We start from the raw sequence: 19,389 nt of genomic DNA on the forward strand, positions 1-19,389 counted from the left end.
ATGCTCTTTGATGGAGCATAATCCTATATAAAATAGAAGATATAATCATGTGGCTTGAATTTTTTGTTGTTTTAAGGCACATACATCAGAGCATGTACCTTTGCATCTGAACACATACGTTTGTATTTGAATGTTGTATCTTTCAAAGCCATGACCTCACCTCAGGAGACTCCTCTCTCAGCTTGATCTCACAGCCGTTTGCTGGAAACATTTTCAGAAGCCTTTGTGGAACTCTTTTCAGAAGAAAAAAAAGAGAAAGTGGGGGCCATACTTGGCACTAGTAAGTATTTATCTTGTAAAGGTAGATTTTTAAGTTTATTAGAGCTAAGTTTGGTAAATAAGTCCAGAACAAGCTTTGATCCACTAAAGTTTAAAAAATGGTGCTTAATTAATAGTAAGGATGAAATTTTTTTTTTAATGGCTGGCTCATTCATGATTGACTAGCCTTGAAGGCAGTTCCAGAAGAAAGGTTCCAGGTAGCTTTTGACTTCTGATACTGTCTCTGGAACACCAGTAGAGTCTCCTGGGGCAAAAGCTTTAATGACAGGGGTTTGGGGATGAGTATGCAGCCTTGACTAAGATCTACAAGGTTGAGTCTGGAGAGTAAAAATGTATCTTATTTACACCTACAGTATTAAGTGACACTGGCATCTGAGTTGACCTTGTCGTTGGGGCTGGCATAGCTACGAATGGGGTCAGTAACCGAGAAGGTTCTCTGCATCCAAGGAGTAGAGTCCAAAACCTGACTTTTGACCTAGGTTGACTTGCTCACTAGGTCTCTTTATACCTTATATACAGAATTCAAACCTGGATATGTGAGTGCAGGTCAAGGGAAGGACCCTGAGGTTGGTATTGAGTCCTTGCCTCAGCAAGGACTTTAGAGTTGGGTGTGTAAGAAGCACTCAGCCTCCTTGTACAGTGCCATGGACAGAGCAGCCAGGGTAGCTGGAAAGCAACACCCAGTTGGGGTGGATGGAGGAAGAATGCATGTCCCCATGGAACATGATAAAGCAAAGTTCAAGGCTCATGATGACTAATAGGTTCACTAGGAGGATGTGTGACCAAGCAACCTTTGTATTATTTCCTACAGGTGGAAATAAGAGGTGCCATGTTCATTCTAACCTAAAGTATCTCTTAGAGGACATTGCTATGGAAAAAGTGTAGTGCCTTAGAGTTCGGCTGGGTCAGATTCCAGCCCTGCTCTCTGTTGTGGTGTTGACTCAAGCATAGTAACTAAGGTTTCATGAGCCTCATTACGCTCATCTGTAAAATGGAAACATGATTATACTTCAGGGTTGTCATAGGAGGGAGGGTCATAGGAGTTACATAGATGAGGGGCCTCAACAGATGCAAGTGTTCCACCTCTCCCAGGCTCTGAGAATGACACCAGAATCTATCTTTTTGCAACAAGAAAGTAGGCAGAGGCTCATCGTTGCTCATCAGAGTATGCCACCTGCCACAGGAAAATAGCCCCAGTCTCTTTGTAAGGAGAGGCTTGCAGTCCTAAGAGAATTCTACTTCCTCTTTGCTTGAATAAGACCAGCTGTTAGGGCCCCAGTACTCAGCAGCTATGACAAATTTCACTGCTTAAGACCCCTCGGCCTCTTAAAACAGGAGTTTTTCTGTAGCTAACATAAGCTGCTCTCAGCAAGATGCACATTAGCACTTAATGCTGAGGTGGGTGAGGGGGAGCAGTCAGTGGAACACTTGGTATCCACTGCAATCCTGATTTTTTTTTTTTTTTTTTTGAGATGGAGTCTCGCTCTGTCGCCCAGGCTGGAGTGCAGTGGCCGCATCTCAGCTCACTGCAAGCTCCGCCTCCCGGGTTTACGCCATTCTCCTGCCTCAGCCTCCCCAGTAGCTGGGACTACAGGCGCCCGCCACCTCGCCCGGCTAGTTTTTTTTGTATTTTTTAGTAGAGACGGCGTTTCACCGTGTTAGCCAGGATGGTCTCGATCTCCTGACCTCGTGATCCGCCCGTCTCGGCCTCCCAAAGTGCTGGGATTACAGGCTTGAGCCACCGTGCCCGGCCTGCAATCCTGATACTGATAACGAGTCACTTCTCATCTGGCTTTAAAGTAGGTCCAGCTTCTGGTTTTAACCTGTTTGCCAAGTCCCTAGTTTTTACTATAGCTCTCGTGTCATCTTTGATTGCACCGGTAATTTAGGGATGCTCAGCCTGGACGCCAGACTTGGAGGCCCTAGAGAGACAGAAAATCAGGCCAGGGGGGTCCCAGGAAAGGCCCGAGCAGAGAGTATCCAGCTGTTCCTGTCCTTTCTCACTCACTTACCCTTGCTATCTTCCTGAACTAGTATGTTAGGTTCTCAGAGTACTAATTCTGAAACTTCACTGTACATTAGAATTACTGGGGAACTTTTTAAAATCCAGAAATTCAGGCTGTACCCCAAACAATTAAATTAGGCACCAATTAAAACAACAAAAATAAACCTCCCAGGTGATTCCAGCGTGCAGCCACATTTGAGAACCAGTGTGTTAGCTGATGGAATGTAAAATCGAGTGCAGTTACTTACTGGGTTCACTTTTGTGCGGTCACCAACTCTATCATCTGAGGATCATACAGGACAGAAGTGTCACCCCTGTGGGACCACACTGCCTGTTCTGGTCACTAGTGAGGTCTCAGTGGCATATAGCCATTATAACAGCCCTTTTTCCTTTTTACTATGAAACATTCATAAAGATAGAATAGTATATGCCCACACCCCATGTACTCATCACCCAGCTGTCATTCATGTCTCCTCCGCCCCACCACACACACTTTTTCTCGTATGGAGAGGGTGGACTGCAGTATTTTAAAGCAAATCCCTGGCATATAATTTCATCTATAAATACTTCAGTATGTATTTCCGAGAGATAAGGACTTTAAAACAAGAACCACAATACCATGATCGCACCTAAGAAAATTAACAGTAATTCTTTAATCTCATCTAATACCAAATTCATGTTCTATTTTCTCCAATTTGTCTGAAAAATACCTTTATACATTGGGTTTTTTCCAATTAAAGCCCAAACAAGTGTTACTCATTTTTAGTAGTTTGACTTTAACCCCAGGGTAATTAAACTGTCATTGTGTACACACACAGGTAATGATGCATATGCACTTCTGAAAAGAAGTGTAAATGGAATTTGGCTCAGCTGATGTTTACTGGATGGGCTTTCTCCTCCTTCCTTCCTTAGCCCTTCTGGTGGGATCTTGACATGTTACAGAGGAAATACTAATTGAAGCCCCAGCCACAACCACTTCTGTGCTCTGCTTCTGCCTAAAGGCATCTGCCCTTTGGTAAACTTAGAATAGAACCTTCAGGATGCGTGTGGAAAGACAGTATGAGTCAGCTCCGTGGACAGAATTTCCTGCCCCTTTGCTAGAGACTGTGTCTGAGAAGTGCTGGGACTGCCTCCTGGGTTCCAGACCTGGGTTCCTCTCTGGTCTCTACTGAGGACTGCTGCTTTGACAGTTACCTAGGGAGTTGCCCAGGACTTGTGTTCTGATGGAAGGACCAGCCAACACCCACACAGCCCTGCTTTCCTTGGTGTGCAGATGGCTCTGTGCAGCCTTACCTCCAGCTGGGCATCTGGGTTCAGGTCAGACGATGACCAGGAAAGGAGGGGGTGGCTTTCTGCCCTCTGAGGTAACACCTGCCACCTCATCAGTCAATGCTTTGCCACAGTGTTCCCCCTCTATGAGATCAAATGCTGTTAGAATTTCTTAGAGTCAGACGCTACAGCTTGAATGGGTGATGAGGCTTTGAGGGGGTCGGCAAGAGGAAGATAAGGATGGAGAATGGGCAGCCTAAATAATCAAACTGTATCACTCCTTCCACAAATACCAATCCAATGCTACCACATATGCGTCATTCATTAACCCAACAAATCTAAATTTTGTTTTGTTTTTCTGTAGCTTTTCTCTTCTTTAGAAGGGCTTTGTCTTGATTTCAGATGGGTTTGCAGTTGCAAGATTTTCTTCTTTCTCTGTATCATGGTCAGATGGTTACAGAACAGTAAACAAACATCTTAATATGTAAAGGCAACTCTAATGTATAAGGTTATTTATCACAGGATTATTTTAACAGCAAAAAGTTTGGAAAACACTAAATGTTCATTAATAATGACCTAGTTAAATAATTGTCATGGTACATCCTTATAGTGGAATATGGTGCAGATATAAAAAGAAAATGGATTAGGTTTTTTTTTGATGTGGAAAGACTGGGAAGAGATAAACAGTAAGGTCTCAAACATGTGAGTAACATTCTTGCTACCCCTTTTTTGTGAGATGAGGTTGTGAGAGAATACATGTTTATATTTGCATAAACCCTAGAAGGATACACAAAGCAAAGTGGGTACCACTGGCATGCGTGGTAGGAGAAGGAATGGGGCAGATGGGATGGTGGGAGTACGCCTTTGTATTTTGATTTATGAATCAAATCAATGTGATACCTATACAGAACAGTTAATAAAATTAAAAAGAAAAATGCATCTATTTTTACATTGTACAGATAAATTAATGGCTTTATTATGCCCCAGTTAATCTGTTTTGTAAGCTTCTGACCACTGCTTATCCACATTTAAACAGTCCAGAATCTGCTCTGAAACGGACCCATGTAACCAGCCCATGGAATGCATGCCCTATTCTTCCCATGATGTTTTCCTCAACAACAGATTATAAATACGTGGTTGACTCCTGGAGCCCGTGGTCTTTTCCCCTTCTTCACCCTGAAATATAAACTGAGCTGACAGCCTCTAAAGTTTAACTGTAGGGAACAGGGAAGGCAGGTGCCTATGTCCCACAGCACAATGGGGTTCTGTCTTCTGTCTCTGGAGGAGGTGCAGTGGGAGGATAGGGAGCAAAGGCATGGCCTCCTCTCCCACCTCAGTCTCTCAGTGCACTCTTGCTTACCTGTTGGCATTCTGTGCACCATATCGTCTGTATGTTTGTGTTTATTTCCTGCTCGTCCTGAGTGGTAGCAAAATCTCTCTGAGCTGAACTGGTCCCACCCTAGTAGCTTTGGAATGTTCAAAATGTTAAGACTTGCTCTTCACACTCGGCACATTCTTAGCATCGGGGGCAATTCCTCCAGGGCTCATGGGAAACAAACAAATGAAATCCATGGAACTCTTTTCTCCATCTTGAGTGGAGAAAGAGGCAGAGAAGATCTTTGGGGAAACTTGAAACAAAGAACCTGTGAGAGTGAACCTTGTTTAAAAGTGTTCTGAAAGATGAAATTCAAGGACACTTGGGATCTATTCTCGGCTCTGCCACAAATGTACCTCTTCTATTTTATTCCAGTTTGTGCATTACTATTAGGTTTTTAGCTACAGAATAAGTAGAGCCCACATTGGTTGTCCATTCCCCTTACTGTTTCTTCTTAGCCAGCTGACACTTACTTTAATGAAACTTGAGAACTGTCCTTTTAATGGCAGCTCAATGAAGAGAATGGATAAGCCCTCCTCCTTTGGCCCCTTTCTTCCTTGAATTAGGACTATAGTGAGTACTGTTCTGAGGATGAGTGCTGGTCAGTTGAGATTCGATCAGGGACTTGTTATCTCTCCTACAGATCTCTGTCCCTTCTGAATAGGGTTATACACACAGTGGAAATCACATGTGGTCACAGCTACCTGAGACCAGCATACAAGCCTTCGCCTCTTCCTCCAGTGCTGGGAAGGGTTAATGTTCCTGTGATGGAGTGCCAGATGAAGTCATTGGCTGGCATTTAGGAACCATGTTGACAAATGAGTATGTGCTGCAACTTTAAATGCTTGAGGCACGTCAGGGGTGGCAAGGTGCGTGGACAGGGGTCCCCAAATCTCAGCCAACTCCAGGGTATGTGTTCCTCAGAGGAAGGGCCTCTACTCTCTACATGTTCTCAGTCTCTTGCTGAGTGCATTGTTCAGTTGGGAAGGGTAACTGTGCACCTATGAGACTCCCCTGTAAAGCCCTCAGCTGCCAGATACAGCAAGCTTCTTTCTTGGTGAGGTGCTTTGGATCCCCACTTCTCTCCCCTCTCCCAGCAAGCTGTATTAGGCTCTCTCTTGGGGATACCTGAGAGGAGGAGATACTCGAAACAAGTTGGGTGCTCTCCACACATGCCTCCCCTATGCAGAATGCAGGTGAGCCATGGGCGGGAAGTTGGGCCCCAAGTCAGTGGTCTGTATGCTTTATCTGATAGTTTCCCATCTATTAACCAGTGAGCCCTGGCTCACATTCACTGGCCTATTTTTTAAATTTCTGATAGAGCTAAAATGTTTGTGGCAGAGCCAGAAAGAACTTTCAAGTGTTTAGTAACTTTGGCTGCCCTGCTGGTGATTTATTTAACCTACCACCTGAGAATTCTCATCCAGGTAAATATCCTAGATGTGATCATCTACTTTTAATTCTGGAATCATCGGAAACCACAAAGTTAACTGTGACAGAATTTTGGGATTGGTTATAGTTAGGTAGCTGATTCTTAGTATGGAGCAATGAGTTTACAATCTGAATTTAGAATCTTAGTAAGGAACAATGAATTTAGAATTTAGAACAATGAATTTAGAATCAGGCCCAGTTCTGCCTCCTGCAATTAAATTTGTACAAGGAACTTGATCAACAGCTGTAATTTTCTCTTCCATCAAGTATGCTTGGTCTGGACCTAGGTATTTCTAAGGTCCAGTTTAGAATTCCAGGCAGCTCTTCTAATTCTGTAGTTAAAGTCTAGGGTTCATAAGGTGTGAACCTCATAAATTATTTATTTGCCCCTCTGGGGAACTGAACGAAAGCAGAAGAAAATAAAATCTTGCTAAGCCCTGTGCACTATCTCTTTTGTTTTTATCAGGAATGAATAAATAGAAAAACAGGGGAATATTATTTTCCAGTAATTTTTTAAATGGATCTCAGTGGCGAAAAGTATGTTAAGTCAGCAAACGTGCCTCACATACTGTGGATGCCTGTAAGACTCTTACATTCCTCTGCCTAGATGTATTTCAGGTGAATGTTTTTCTTTGCATTTCCTAAATTTTCTGTAGTGAATTTATCTCTTTTTGTAATGAAGAAAAAAATACACATCACAGAAGTTTGCTATTGTCATTTCCTCCCCTCATATAATCCTTATCTCTACCCCCTGTAGAAGCCAATAAAGGATAATGTGTGTTTGTTGAATGAATGAAGAAACCCAGTCTCCCGTGGGTTTATCATGTGCCAAATGCGTAGCTACAAAAGGAAAAATGAACAAGAAAAGACCTAGAGAATCTCAAGTCCAGTGGTAAAGATGACATGCAAGTCATAACAAAATGCTGTAATTGTGGTACCAATTACCATGAAGACAGAAGAGGTTGTGCTGTAGACTCTGTCTCCCTATCTTGGGTCTTTTTCTGGGATAAAAGTCCAGTGTAATTCTAAAACTCAGTGCTTGCATATTATATAACCATAACTAATGTTGACATTAGCTGCTGCTGTTGACTAATGTTTGTTTGTAAGGAAAAGTGAGTTCTAGCTTTGGGGTAAGATCCACATCCTTTTGGACTGGTGTGTGAGTTTTGTGTGGTCTCTTAGATCCAGCATCAGGGACATAGCTTTCCTCCCAATCCGTTGGTCTTGATCCACCAACAGTGCCCAGCTTTCTTTCCACTCCCCTCTTCTTTATGGGGTACTTTTATTATTAGGCAGTTTTCTCATTTTGCTGTGTTGGAGCTTCAAGTACTAAACTAGTTTAAACCCTGCATTTTCTAGACAAGGAATTTGAAGCACAAAGAAGTTAAGTGACTCTACCTCAGGTTGTATAACTAGTGGCAGAGCTAGGCCAAAGCTACTGCCTCTCAATAGAATAAACTTGCAAGATGTCTAACTCCATTAATTGTGGGCTGTTTACCTAGGGGAATGATTACAAAGTATCGTTGAAGGTTCTTAGAAGACATTTCCATGTCCACAGCTGTATGGGCTTCTGACAAACAGATAGCTTCCATGTGAAAGGTTTATTTAGCTAGAATCTGTCTTGGATAAGTTTTTTGTGGCCAGCATCAAGGTGAGTAATAGATTTCTCCACTGAAGACTATTCTTAGAATTGTACAGAGCAGCTTCAGGTCTAATTCTGGCTTAGAGGTAGGGAAACAGCAGAATGGGTTGAGCTGGCCTGAGTGGCAGATTTGGGTCTAGCATGCTTAGTCCAGTTAATGATCCTCTTGGTGCAAGTGCACCTTAAGGAATAGGCCATTCAACTTTAAGCTGATTTCAAGTTCAGACTTCATTGTTCAGCCTGTCAGGTGCTAAATACATTAAATGATCACTCCTTAACTCCTTTTATCTCATTTCCAAGACTTGAGTTAACCCAATCCCTTGAACTTCAGATTCCACCTCTAGATCTAGACTTGGTCTGTCTGCAACCAGGTCTGAAGCCAGGCCTTGTCCTGGTTGGTCCTCAGCACTCTTTTGCCAGACTTGAAGGGGAAACTGGTCTCCTCTCATAGACACCTGGCCTCCCTCAGCCACATAATCAGCACCCTGAATGCCCCAACCATTCCCTGTCATTGCTAATCAAGCCCCTGGCTCTTCCCATGCTTTCCCAGAGTGACTTTCCCATATTTCTGATGTATTTTGGATTCTTCCTCTCTCATCAGTCCTGCCGCATTTGTGTAACATACTGTGTAGGAGAAACTCAGACTATCTAGACAAAGCCTGTGTACTAATCCAACCCCCTATTTTCCCTCCACACAGTCCAGGAACAAAATTTATGGGTGTGATGATAGAACCCCATGGAGCACCCCACACAGAGTGGGCTTTGGGAGAATGTGAGTTCCCTTTTCCTTTCTCTAAAGAAACCTGGGCTGAAACCACAATCCTAGCTCTGAAAGATCCTTACATTATAGACCCTTTTTTTTTTTTTTGAGACAGAGTCTCACTCAGTCTTCCAGGAGGGAGTACAGTGGTGCAATCTCTGTTCACTGCAACCTCCACTTCCTGGGCTCTAGCGATTCTTCTGTCTCAGCCTCCCAAGTAGCTGGGATTACAGGCGTCCACCACCACACCCAGATAATTTGTGTATTTTTAGTAGACGGGCTTTCACCATGTTGGCCAGGCTGGTTTCAAACTCCTGAACTCAAATGATCCACCTGCCTCGGCCTCCCAAAGTGCTGGGATTACAGGCGTGAGCCACCAAGCCCGGTTGAGCCTCTTACTTTTTTTTTTTTTTTCAGTCTACTTGGCATAATAACCCATATGCATTTCATCTGCGAGAGCCAGGTCTTCTGGCTCTGGCCAAGCTGAACATCCCCAAATTAACCCTGAGCTTTGGAGAGAGCTTTATTTTACCTCTCTTGCCAGCCTGTTACACTTTAAGAAACATAGCTGAAAACTGACTTAGCTTCAAGGAAGATTTGTCACCGTGTGTTCTGAAGTCCTGCTCTACCAGGTAACAATAGAAATCATCTGCCTCCCCTGCCTCCTTGACCGGCCCTCATCATTCTCGTCAGTATTTAACACAGGCATTTCTCTATTGGATTGACTTCTCAAAGATGTTGATATTTGCCAGTAAGGCAGCAAGTGACCACCAGAAAGACACTGTATATCTAAGTACACCCCAGTTTAATCTGTTCAAACAGCTGGCTGAGACTTCTTTTTTTCAAGAGAACATAACTGAAGGCAGCTAGAATGGTTTCTTTTGTTCAAATTTCCCCTCCCAGAGACCAGTCCCAGGAGTTCCTTCACCTGCATTATCCATTAATGCTGTGAATTCATTTCCCCCAAATAAACAAGCTTTCCTGCCAAAGAAAATATGCAGTATGATTGGATGCAGGGGTATGTCTTGGGACCTGATTTTGAGGCATGTTCTTCATTTTTCTAGGTTGGTTCTCTTTCTCCCTTACTGAGCTCTTATGCGCAGGAACAGTGTGGCTGTAGCCCTCATTTCTGAAGGTCCTCACTGCCTTGTTAATCCTGTGTGTGGCTATTCAACCCCCTTGAAAGCATCCTTCATTTCTGTTTGCTTAGTTTCCTGCATGCCTCTTCCAGATCATCTTTCACCTCTTGCTTCCACCTCTGGGGACATGTGTGGTTTCTACATAATGCACAAATGTGACTTCGGGGGAGGGGAAGATGGCGGTGGACTCATACACTTCAGCTGGAGTCACTGGACTCTGAAATAGGGGAGGTCCTTTCTGAGTGGGCTGGTCAGGGAAGAGGGGAGGTGGAAGGACCAGCAGGCAACCTCAGGCACTGTAGATACAGTGTCTGAGACAGAAAGCTATGTATGTGTTTTGCATTATAAGGAAATCGTGAACTACAGCTCCTGTGGACCAAATCACCATAAATAACACTCTTGTATCTGATTCTAAATTGAGACATTGAGGGGAATAAGGTATCAACAATCAACATTTCTATAGGAAAAAGATCTGGTTCTTTATTCACCCAAATGTTGATCACCAGGGGTCAACGAACTTTCTCTATGAAAGTTAGATGGTAAATATTTTCAGCTTTGGGGACCATATGGTTTCTGTCACAGCTGTTCAGGCCTGCCTTTGTAGCTCTCAAGCAGCCATAGACAGCATATAAACACTCAAATGTGTTGCTGGCCATAATTTGCCCACCTCTGAGAGAGTCTAAATTCATAAAATTTACTAATGTCATTATCATTGTTGTTCACATAAATTGACGAGTGTTCTGTATGCGGCCAGGCTCTGTGCTAAGTACTTGTTGCGAATGGTCGCATTTATATCATTCAAAACAATTCTGTAAGATTATTAATAGTGTTGTATCCATTTTACAGGTAAGGAAGCAAAGGCTTAGAGAAGTTAAATAACATTAAGTGTGGGCAAGGCTGAATTTTGAACCAAGAAAATTTCACTCCAAGCTCATGCTTTATACCACTACACAATACAGTCAGCCTATAGTACCTGCATCATTGATATCCACATTTGCTTTTAGATCCTTATTGTAGCCAGTATTTGGACTTGTTATATACATATATAGCTAAAGTTTTGCTTTACAGTTAGAGCTAATTTTGCTTCTTACCTGCCAAGGATCAGTGCTAGGAAATGAATACATGAAGGCCTGGAGAGCTCAGAGGCAGAAGACATATATGTCCAGGCTGGTTTCCAGGTTCTAAGACACCGTGCTCTGAAAATAGTGAGGTAGAGCCAGGCCTGCAGCAAGCTATACTACTCCTTGGAATGGCCTCACCCAGGCCCAGCGCTGGCATGAGCTGCCAAGCCATTGCACACAGGTGCAGGCTCCTCAGCTGCTGGTGGCACAGACCACACTAGTATGGTCAGGGGAGACTGAAAGTTGCATAATTAAGTTGTTTTCTAACTACTGGTATCATTAGCATGCAAGTTGACCAAACAGAAATGTCTGTTAAAGACAGCAGGAACCATGTCTTTGTTGTTACAATGAGTGAAGAAAACTTAGAGTAAAAGTAAAAGATCAGGGGAAAAGTATCCCATATGCTATCACCACCAAAGTTCTTTCTTCAGGCTCGTTGGAATGGTAATGGGGGTTGAGGGTGGGGATTCTGTGGTCAAATAAGTTTGGAAAATGCAAGCCTAGAAAAACTTGAACAATATTCTCAAGAATATAGTATGATGTTTTCCCAAAATGTGTCTCTGTGTGTGTGTGTGTGTGTGTGTGTGTGTGTGTGTGTGTGTGTGTGTCTCCCCTTATAAAAATGTTTATAAGGAATATCCTTTGAGAAACCCAAACCCAGAGGCATTTCCCAGTGTTAACATTTTGGTAAATTTCTTTATGGTCCAAGATTTTTCAAATGGGTGGGCATGTCAGCAGCAGTAACTGTGGTGATTATTAAATACATTTAAAAACTTTTTTTTTTTTTTTTTTTTTTGAGACATGGTCTTTTGCTCCATCACCCAGGCTGGAGTGCAGTGGCGCAAACACAGCTTACTGCAGCTTCAGCCTCTCAGGTTCAGGCTATCCTCCTGCCTCAGCTTTCTGTGTAGCTGGGACCACAGGCATGCACCACCATGCCCAGCTACTTTTTGTATTGTTTGTAGAGACAGGGTCTCACGTTGTTGCCTAGGCTGGTCTCCAGCCTCAAGCAGTCCTCCCATCTCAGCCTCCCAAAGTGTTGGGATTACGGGCATGAGCCACTGTACCCAATAATCTCTTTTTTAATTTTTTTAGGAATAAGGGTTATATATATTCATTCCTGTGTGTTTGTGAATGTTTAAGTTCATTTTGAAACAGTTCATAATTACAGAAATGTTGCAAAAACAGTATGAAGGACTCATTTCCCCATTTGTTACCATTTTACTGTCTTTACCTTATTGTGTGTGCATGTATGCACACATTATTATTGCTATTATTTTTGTATTTTTCATTACTGAAATCTGAATTATAAAATTCTTCAATGAACTGTGAACTTATTTCTCCAAAATACCACAGAAACTCAAATTAGACTAGAAGTTTATTAATTTCCCCCATTTCTAGCTGTTGCATTAAGGTAAATTATGCTTTTCAGGTGTGTGAAAGGTTATAAAATTTCAAGGAAACATTTTGATAAGGCTGCAGCCTGCAGTCCTCATGAGGAAAGAATTGTCAAATCCAAGGAAGTCTTCAGTTCAGGCCCAGGCAATCCTAATCAGTCTGGATTAGTGGGTTGTAATTTGATGTTGGATGGGACTGTCCCGGCCATTTGGAGCCAGTTTGAAGTCCTATTAGACAGGGTCCTTTAAGAATTAGAGTCAGCTGTTTGCTGAGGTGGGAACCTCAGCCTGAAACATGCTTCCGTTTTTAAGTTTCAGGACTAAGGAGGCCATGCAGGAGCTCTGGGCTTTAGTGACCCCTGTATTTTGTTTCCTGTGGTGACTTGTCATGTTTTCACAGCGCATCAATGTGGATAGTTTTTAAAGTGACAGCCAGTTTCAACAGTGGTTTTATTTCACATACATTGGAGCTTCCATATCTGGACTTTTTTTTGTCAGCCACTAAATCAAAGCTCTTCCTCCTCCAGATGGTTTAAGACACCCAATTTGAACATTAAGTGATTCAAGCAAACACTGTGCCACATTACCAAAGGACCTGTTGGTTTAAGAGACTATGGATGTGACTTACATAACCTCTCATGGAGCATTTCCAAAACCTTATAAGGAAGCTGGATATAGTCACCTCTACTTCATAATGTTAACACTGAGCTCACGAACGAAGCCAGGGCTTGTGTCCTCAGAGAATGCATAAGGAAACGATCACCAGATCGCCCTGGGAGAAGGCACTAGGCACTTGTTCAGGAGGTTGATGCAACACTCACAACAGCCATAGGACACGTGTATCATACCTCCCAGCTGGAAGGCAGAAACAACTTCAAGTTCAAGTTCAGCTCCCACACCCACAGGGCCGCACTGTGTAAATGGTGCCCTCCACTCACATGTGTGGTAGCTCTATACCTAACTAGAAAAGTGCCTTGTTTAGGTATAAATTAGATGGAAAAAAATATTTTTTAATTTTTAAAAACATTTTGTTATGAAAATTTTCAAAGATACTTCAAAGAAGAGAAATACAGTCAACCTGCATATATGCACTACACAGATGAAACCATTTATCAAGATTTTGCCACATTTCTTTACCCCCTCCCTTATTTATTTTTTTGCTAAAATGTTCACAAGAAACCCCAGATATCGTATCATTTTACCCCTAACATACTTCAACATGCCTCTCTTAAAAAGTAGACATTTTATAAACACAATGTCACTATCCCACCTATACAATTAATCCAGGACCAACATTTTGATGTGTACTTTTTACATAGCTTCTGCAGCTGGGTCACCTCACAGCACAAGAATCATTAAGTCCATGCCTACACGAATTCAGCTGATAACTTTTTTTTTTTTTTTTTTTTTGAGACGGAGTCTTGTCTGTCGCCCAGGCTGGAGTGCAGTGGCCGGATCTCAGCTCACTGCAAGCTCCGCCTCCCAGGTTCATGCCATTCTCCTGCCTCAGCCTCCCGAGTAGCTGGGACTACAGGTGCCCGCCACCTCGCCCAGCTAGTTTTTTTTTTTTTTTTTGTATTTTTTAGTAGAGACGGGGTTTCACTGTGTTAGCCAGGATGGTCTTGATCTCCTGACCTCGTGATCTGCCCGTCTCAGCCTCCCAAAGTGCTGGGATTACAGGCTTGAGCCACCGTGCCCAGCCTTCAGCTGATAACTTTAAAGAGAGGGATCCTTGCTCTCAACTTTGTACAAAATTCTTTGTTTTGGGGCTGGGGGCGGGTGAAGAATTTGCACTTGTGGTTCTCCAGAATGTAATCTCAGGTATTGAACTGTGCCATTTGCTTCCTGGGCATTTCATCCTCTCATCAATGATTGATAATCATAACTTACAGGAATTTTTTTAACCAATATTTTAATTGGAAAACGCATCTGTCAGCTGTCAGGCTTCCAGTTTCCACTTTTGAGAAGCAGGATGTTGAATGTGAGTAATGACACAACAGGCCTATAAAATGCGGACTAACCCTCGGATGACTCATCCAGTACAATGCAGTATATTTGTCAAGGAGACTGAATCATATATGGGGGAAACCACTTCTCAGGCAGCCAGCTGGTTCTCAGGTCAGCAAGAGACGATCCATTTTTATCGGAAGCTTTAGAGTAGCAATAATGCTAACACCCAGCACTCGGGCTCCACAATGTAGAGGAAATGGCATCGCCTGGCAGGTACGTGCTTACTGTTTACATGAACTTTATTTTTTCATTGTTCTCTTCTGCTTAACCTTTCTGGTGCTTGCTTTTAGCATTTTTTTAAAGGAGAAAAATTATCCTAGTTGTAGAAGACCACGGTGTGTATGTGTTTGTGTCTGTGTGTGCCCACGTGCAAGGACAGATAGGTAACCTCTGGTCTGTTGATAGACACAGGACTCTTACCCCCTCATCCCTCTTTCTGAAAACAAATTTCTCCTTAGATGTTCTGATAGACTTTTTTTTTTTTTTTTTTTTTAAATTAAGTCCTGAATCTAAAAGATGCTGCCTAGGAAACAGCTTGCAGAGATGGTATACCTTTTGGGTGGGTAGTGTAGAGCTTTAAAAAAAATGAGTAAGCAGAGGTGAGCTGAAGGAGGTGGTCTAATAATTACTGTTGTGTTATGTTGGATTTCTTTCAGTACTGTGCTTTTTTCCTACCCCTAAGATGCGTGACTTAATGCAAGAAAGCTTTTATTCCCCTACCGAGTGAATAGGGTGGGTTTTTTTGTTTGTTTTGTGTTTTTTTTATAAATCACAATTTGCTCATACTGAATTCATGCATTAACTTTTTCTAGGTGGGAGAAAGGGTAGTGGGGATTTGGTAGCAACATTTAATTATAGCGTTCACATGATCTGAAGGATCATTCTGCATAATTGGGAGGCCGTGTCTGCCTGTCTGACCCTCTCTCTTTCTTCACCCACTAAATTTAAACAATGTCTGACTAGTTAAAGCACATATCTTATTTATTTGAGTGTATAAAACATTCCTATGTGTGTTGACAGTCTATTCAGTGTCTCCTCATATTTTAAAAAAATACTTTGTGAGTCTTGCTTGTTAGGGACAGATGCTATAGTTAGTTTATAGCAGTACTATTTATGCTTTCCTGGTCTGTCTGTCCAGAATGGCTAGGTCAGGACCTATAACACAACTGCCCACAAATTTGCCTAAGATTTAGCATTTGTGGAGCAGCCCAGTGTATAGCAGTAAATCCTGTTATCACTCAGAGAGCATTAAAGAGATCTGGGGTTACCAAGCTGGAAAAATAGGCAATCTTTGTTTCTCTTCCCCTTTCTTATAAAGCCCATAATAATGACTTGTTTTCCTTGAAGTGTATGAATTTTAAGCTGTCAGTAAATGCGTTCAATTTACTTACTTAACTACATTCAGAAATTCCTATAATTTGGAAAGCCAGCATGAAGGGAGTTTGTTTCTGTTTGTTTTGTAGATTAAGGGGTGTACTTTTTATAGAATGGCCAATTTGTTTTTGGAGACAAGACCATCTCCAAATTTCATTAATTTTGCATTCTATAAATGAAAGCCACCTGTTATGCTGTAACGTGCTAATTATGGTAGAGGACAATAATGAGGAAGAACAGTATTTGAAATATGTGGGGGTTTTGCTAAGAATTTTCCTGCCCACATCTGTAGTGCTTATTTTTATATGTGTATACATGCATATATAGTACATATTTAATAATAGCACTTGGTGACATTAACAAATACTTCAGATTCAAAGTGAGGGCCATTTTTTATTAACAACATTTTTTTAAGTTGTGAAAGGAAGGCTACTTTAAAAATGTTATTGCCATGTTATAGTAAACGAGTTGTTTTCTTACAGTTTTGGTGAATGCCACACTCAACTTAGGGTTCACTTTATCACATTCATTAGAAAAATATAAATTAATTTTGTTTTATTTTAAAGACAGAATAGCTAATTTCCTGTGCTTTCACGGAAACATTAGGTTGCATGATAGCATTTTTTTTCTCCTTGAGGCCTATGGTAAATGATTATAGTCAGGGATTAAAAAAAATTCTTTTAAAGTTCTTGATTTAGTAACACTTTCTGTGAAAATGTCTTGTTTTTCTTTGATGTGTATGGTTGGGACTCGCTTAGGTCCTGTCCACATTCTTTCCAGAGCACCATATTCTGTTAGCTTTGGTTATACTACACAGAGGGTATACTGACCATTGAAACTGGACAGTGATAATCACTCCTAGGGTTGTGGCTGCCACGCCTCAGAGGCGTCTTTGCTGTTAAGCGCTGTGAGCCATCAGTCCAAAGGAACCACGTGGTTTTTAGATGCCTTCTTTCCCTTTTGAGGGAAAAGGAATACAGAGCCATGGCCAGTTCCAAAGGTCTCATATCATTCAACTTGGAAGCAATCAATAGATATTGAGTGAGACGCTGCCTATGCTCAGAGCAATGTGCTGGGGAGTGTTACATTTAAAAGCGCTTCAGATCTGAGCCCAGTCCAGTTCTTCTCTTAATTCCCGCCCTAGTGGGGATTCATTGTTATTGGAGATAAATTCCTCCCTGGGTTTTCTTTTATTCATAGATTTACTGGAGTCTACAATCCAGAGTCACTCATTGCTATTGTGTATAAGCAACTTTGAGCTATTCCTTTTTGGTTCTTCAAAACCTAACTCTGCTTGGATGGAAATCAAGAAAGAACTGCTCTACTCAAAAATCCATTTGATAGTTTTGGTGGCCATGTTTTCTGAGCCAAGTAGAGTGACATAACCTTGGACAAAAGATTTTTGTTTTTCCTTTTTCTTGGGGAGAGTGACAGGGAGAGCATTTGAATCCTGAAAGGTTAAGAGTGTCCAAGATATTTTAGTGGAACAGTTTTTCCCAATCTTTGCTGGCTTGCAGATTTTTAGCACTTACTAAAATTATATTCTAAAGACTCAAGCTATTGTGAATTCAATAAACATTTTATAAAAACAGGTTTATTTAAAATTAGTATAGATCACTTACCAACATTTAAACATCCTTATTTGTATTTAGAGGGAGACCTGTTTGTTACGGAGTCTGCAGTCTGTCCTTGCTGTCCGGATGTGTGGTTTATGGATGCGTGGTCGTGATGATCACTGCCTCAGGAGGCTTGGCCTGTCTATTGCCTGCTGTCCATTGCTCACTGTCTGCTGTGATATTGTCCTCCCCACATCTGGAGTTTATGGTCATTATGCCTACATACTGGTTGGGTTTAATAACACTTGTAGGTAAATCTTATATCATTATCTAGAAATAGCAACATTCCTGTGTAGCTCAGAAAAGCCAGAGACAAGTGTGGATCAGCCTTCTAACATAAACTCCTAAATGTATAAATGGGATGGATGATCACCCTCTTATCAAACTAGCATGGACTTCTGTGAGCCCTGAACATTCTTCTGGGTATACGTTTGCTGACAGCTTGTTGCATCAACTCCACCTGGATTGTCTTGAGCTATATGTGGCATAGTTGTGCAAACCGTGTGCATTCCCTTTTGGATTTGTTTGTTTGTTTGTTTTGTTTGTTATTAAGACAGAGTTTTGCTCTTATTGCCCAGGGTGGAGTGCAATGACACGATCTCAGCTCACTGCAACCTACGCCTCCCGAGTTCAAGCGATTCTCCTGCCTCAGCCTCCGAGTAGCTGGGATTACAGGCATGTGCCACCACACCCAGCTAATTTTGTATTTTTAGTAGAGACAGGTTTTCTCCACATTGGTCAGGCTGGTCTCAAACCTTTAAAAAAAAAAAAAAAGATGATGACCATAGAGAAAGCAAATGCTGCAGCTCGGCCTCCCTACAGGCGTGAGCCACTGTGCCCGGCCCTTTTTTCTTTTTTTCTTTTTTTTTTTTTTTTTGAAATGGAGTTTCAAAAAACCTCCACCTCCCTGGTTCAAGCGATTCTCCTGCCTCAGCCTCCCAGGTAGCTAGGATTATGGACGTGCGCCACCACGCCTGGCTAATTTTGCATTTTTGGTAGAGATGGGGGTTTCACCATGATGGCCAGGCTGGTCTCGAACTCCTGACCTTAGGTTATCCATCTGCCTTGGCCTCCCGACCCACTTGGATTCTTATTTGCCAAGGTTTCTTCATAATAGATGATGGCCAGGCGCAGTGGCTCACACCTGTAATCCCAGCACTTTGGGAGGCCGAGGTGGGCAGATCACGAGGTCAGGAGATCGAGACCATCCTGGCTAACACAGTGAAAATCCTGTCTCTACTAAAAATACAAAAAAATTAGCCAGGCGTGGTGTCAGGAGCCTGTAGTCGCAGCTACTGGGGAGGCTGAGGCAGGAGTCCGGCGTGAACCCGGGAGGTGGAGCTTGCGGTGAGCCGAGATAGTGCCACTGCACTCCAGCCTGGGCGACAGAGCGAGACTCCATCTCAAAAAACAAACAAACAAAAACAGATGATGACCATAGAGAAAGCAAGTGCTGCAGAAGCAGGCTGGCACTTCAGCCCTCTTAGAAAGAGCCTTTGGCTTGGGATGGGAGTAATACCTTCTGTACTGCACATCTGAGAGCAGCTCAGAGAGTTAGCTGCATCGTCTTCATAGAGTTCAGTGTATAGGAACTACAGCAAGATTACTATCTCTTTCCTGATTTCAATCGAAGAGATGACTTAGTTTTCAGTGTTAATTCATTCATTTGTAAAGATTCTTCAGATTAGAGATGTCCAAGCTAGATGTGGCTTTTTGTTGTTGTCTTCTTTTAAACACATGTTCCTTGTACCCATCCAGTGGAGGAGATGGGTTGCCTGTTGTTGCCCTGGCCCTGTGGGGCTCTGCTGTTTGACTGGGCCTCTTGAATTCCATTAAATGAAGCACAGACAGCATGTGTCATAAAGGCTGCTTGGGAAGGGTGAAGAGCAAAATTAGTGTCTGTGGGTGGGCATGTGTTCTCATCACGTCGCCAAAGAACTGCAATGTGCAAAATCTGGCAGGAACCTGTTC

The 19,389-nt window shown here is 42.3% G+C and overlaps 1 protein-coding gene across 3 annotated transcripts in view; it reads left to right on the forward strand.

Annotated features, from left to right (window-relative positions):
• SPRED2 (sprouty related EVH1 domain containing 2) overlaps positions 1 to 19,389 on the forward strand; it is a 126,483-nt gene that overhangs the window by 53,200 nt on the left and 53,894 nt on the right. Inside the window, exon 1 of one of the 3 annotated variants that reach the window (XM_015112508.3) lies at positions 14,390 to 14,641. Coding sequence (XP_014967994.1) covers positions 14,625 to 14,641 — 17 coding nt within the window. The 5' untranslated portion in view covers positions 14,390 to 14,624. 3 annotated transcript variants of the gene reach the window in all.

Source organism: Macaca mulatta, chromosome 13, assembly GCF_049350105.2.
Source record: "Macaca mulatta isolate MMU2019108-1 chromosome 13, T2T-MMU8v2.0, whole genome shotgun sequence".
Classification (NCBI taxonomy): Eukaryota; Metazoa; Chordata; class Mammalia; order Primates; family Cercopithecidae; genus Macaca; species Macaca mulatta.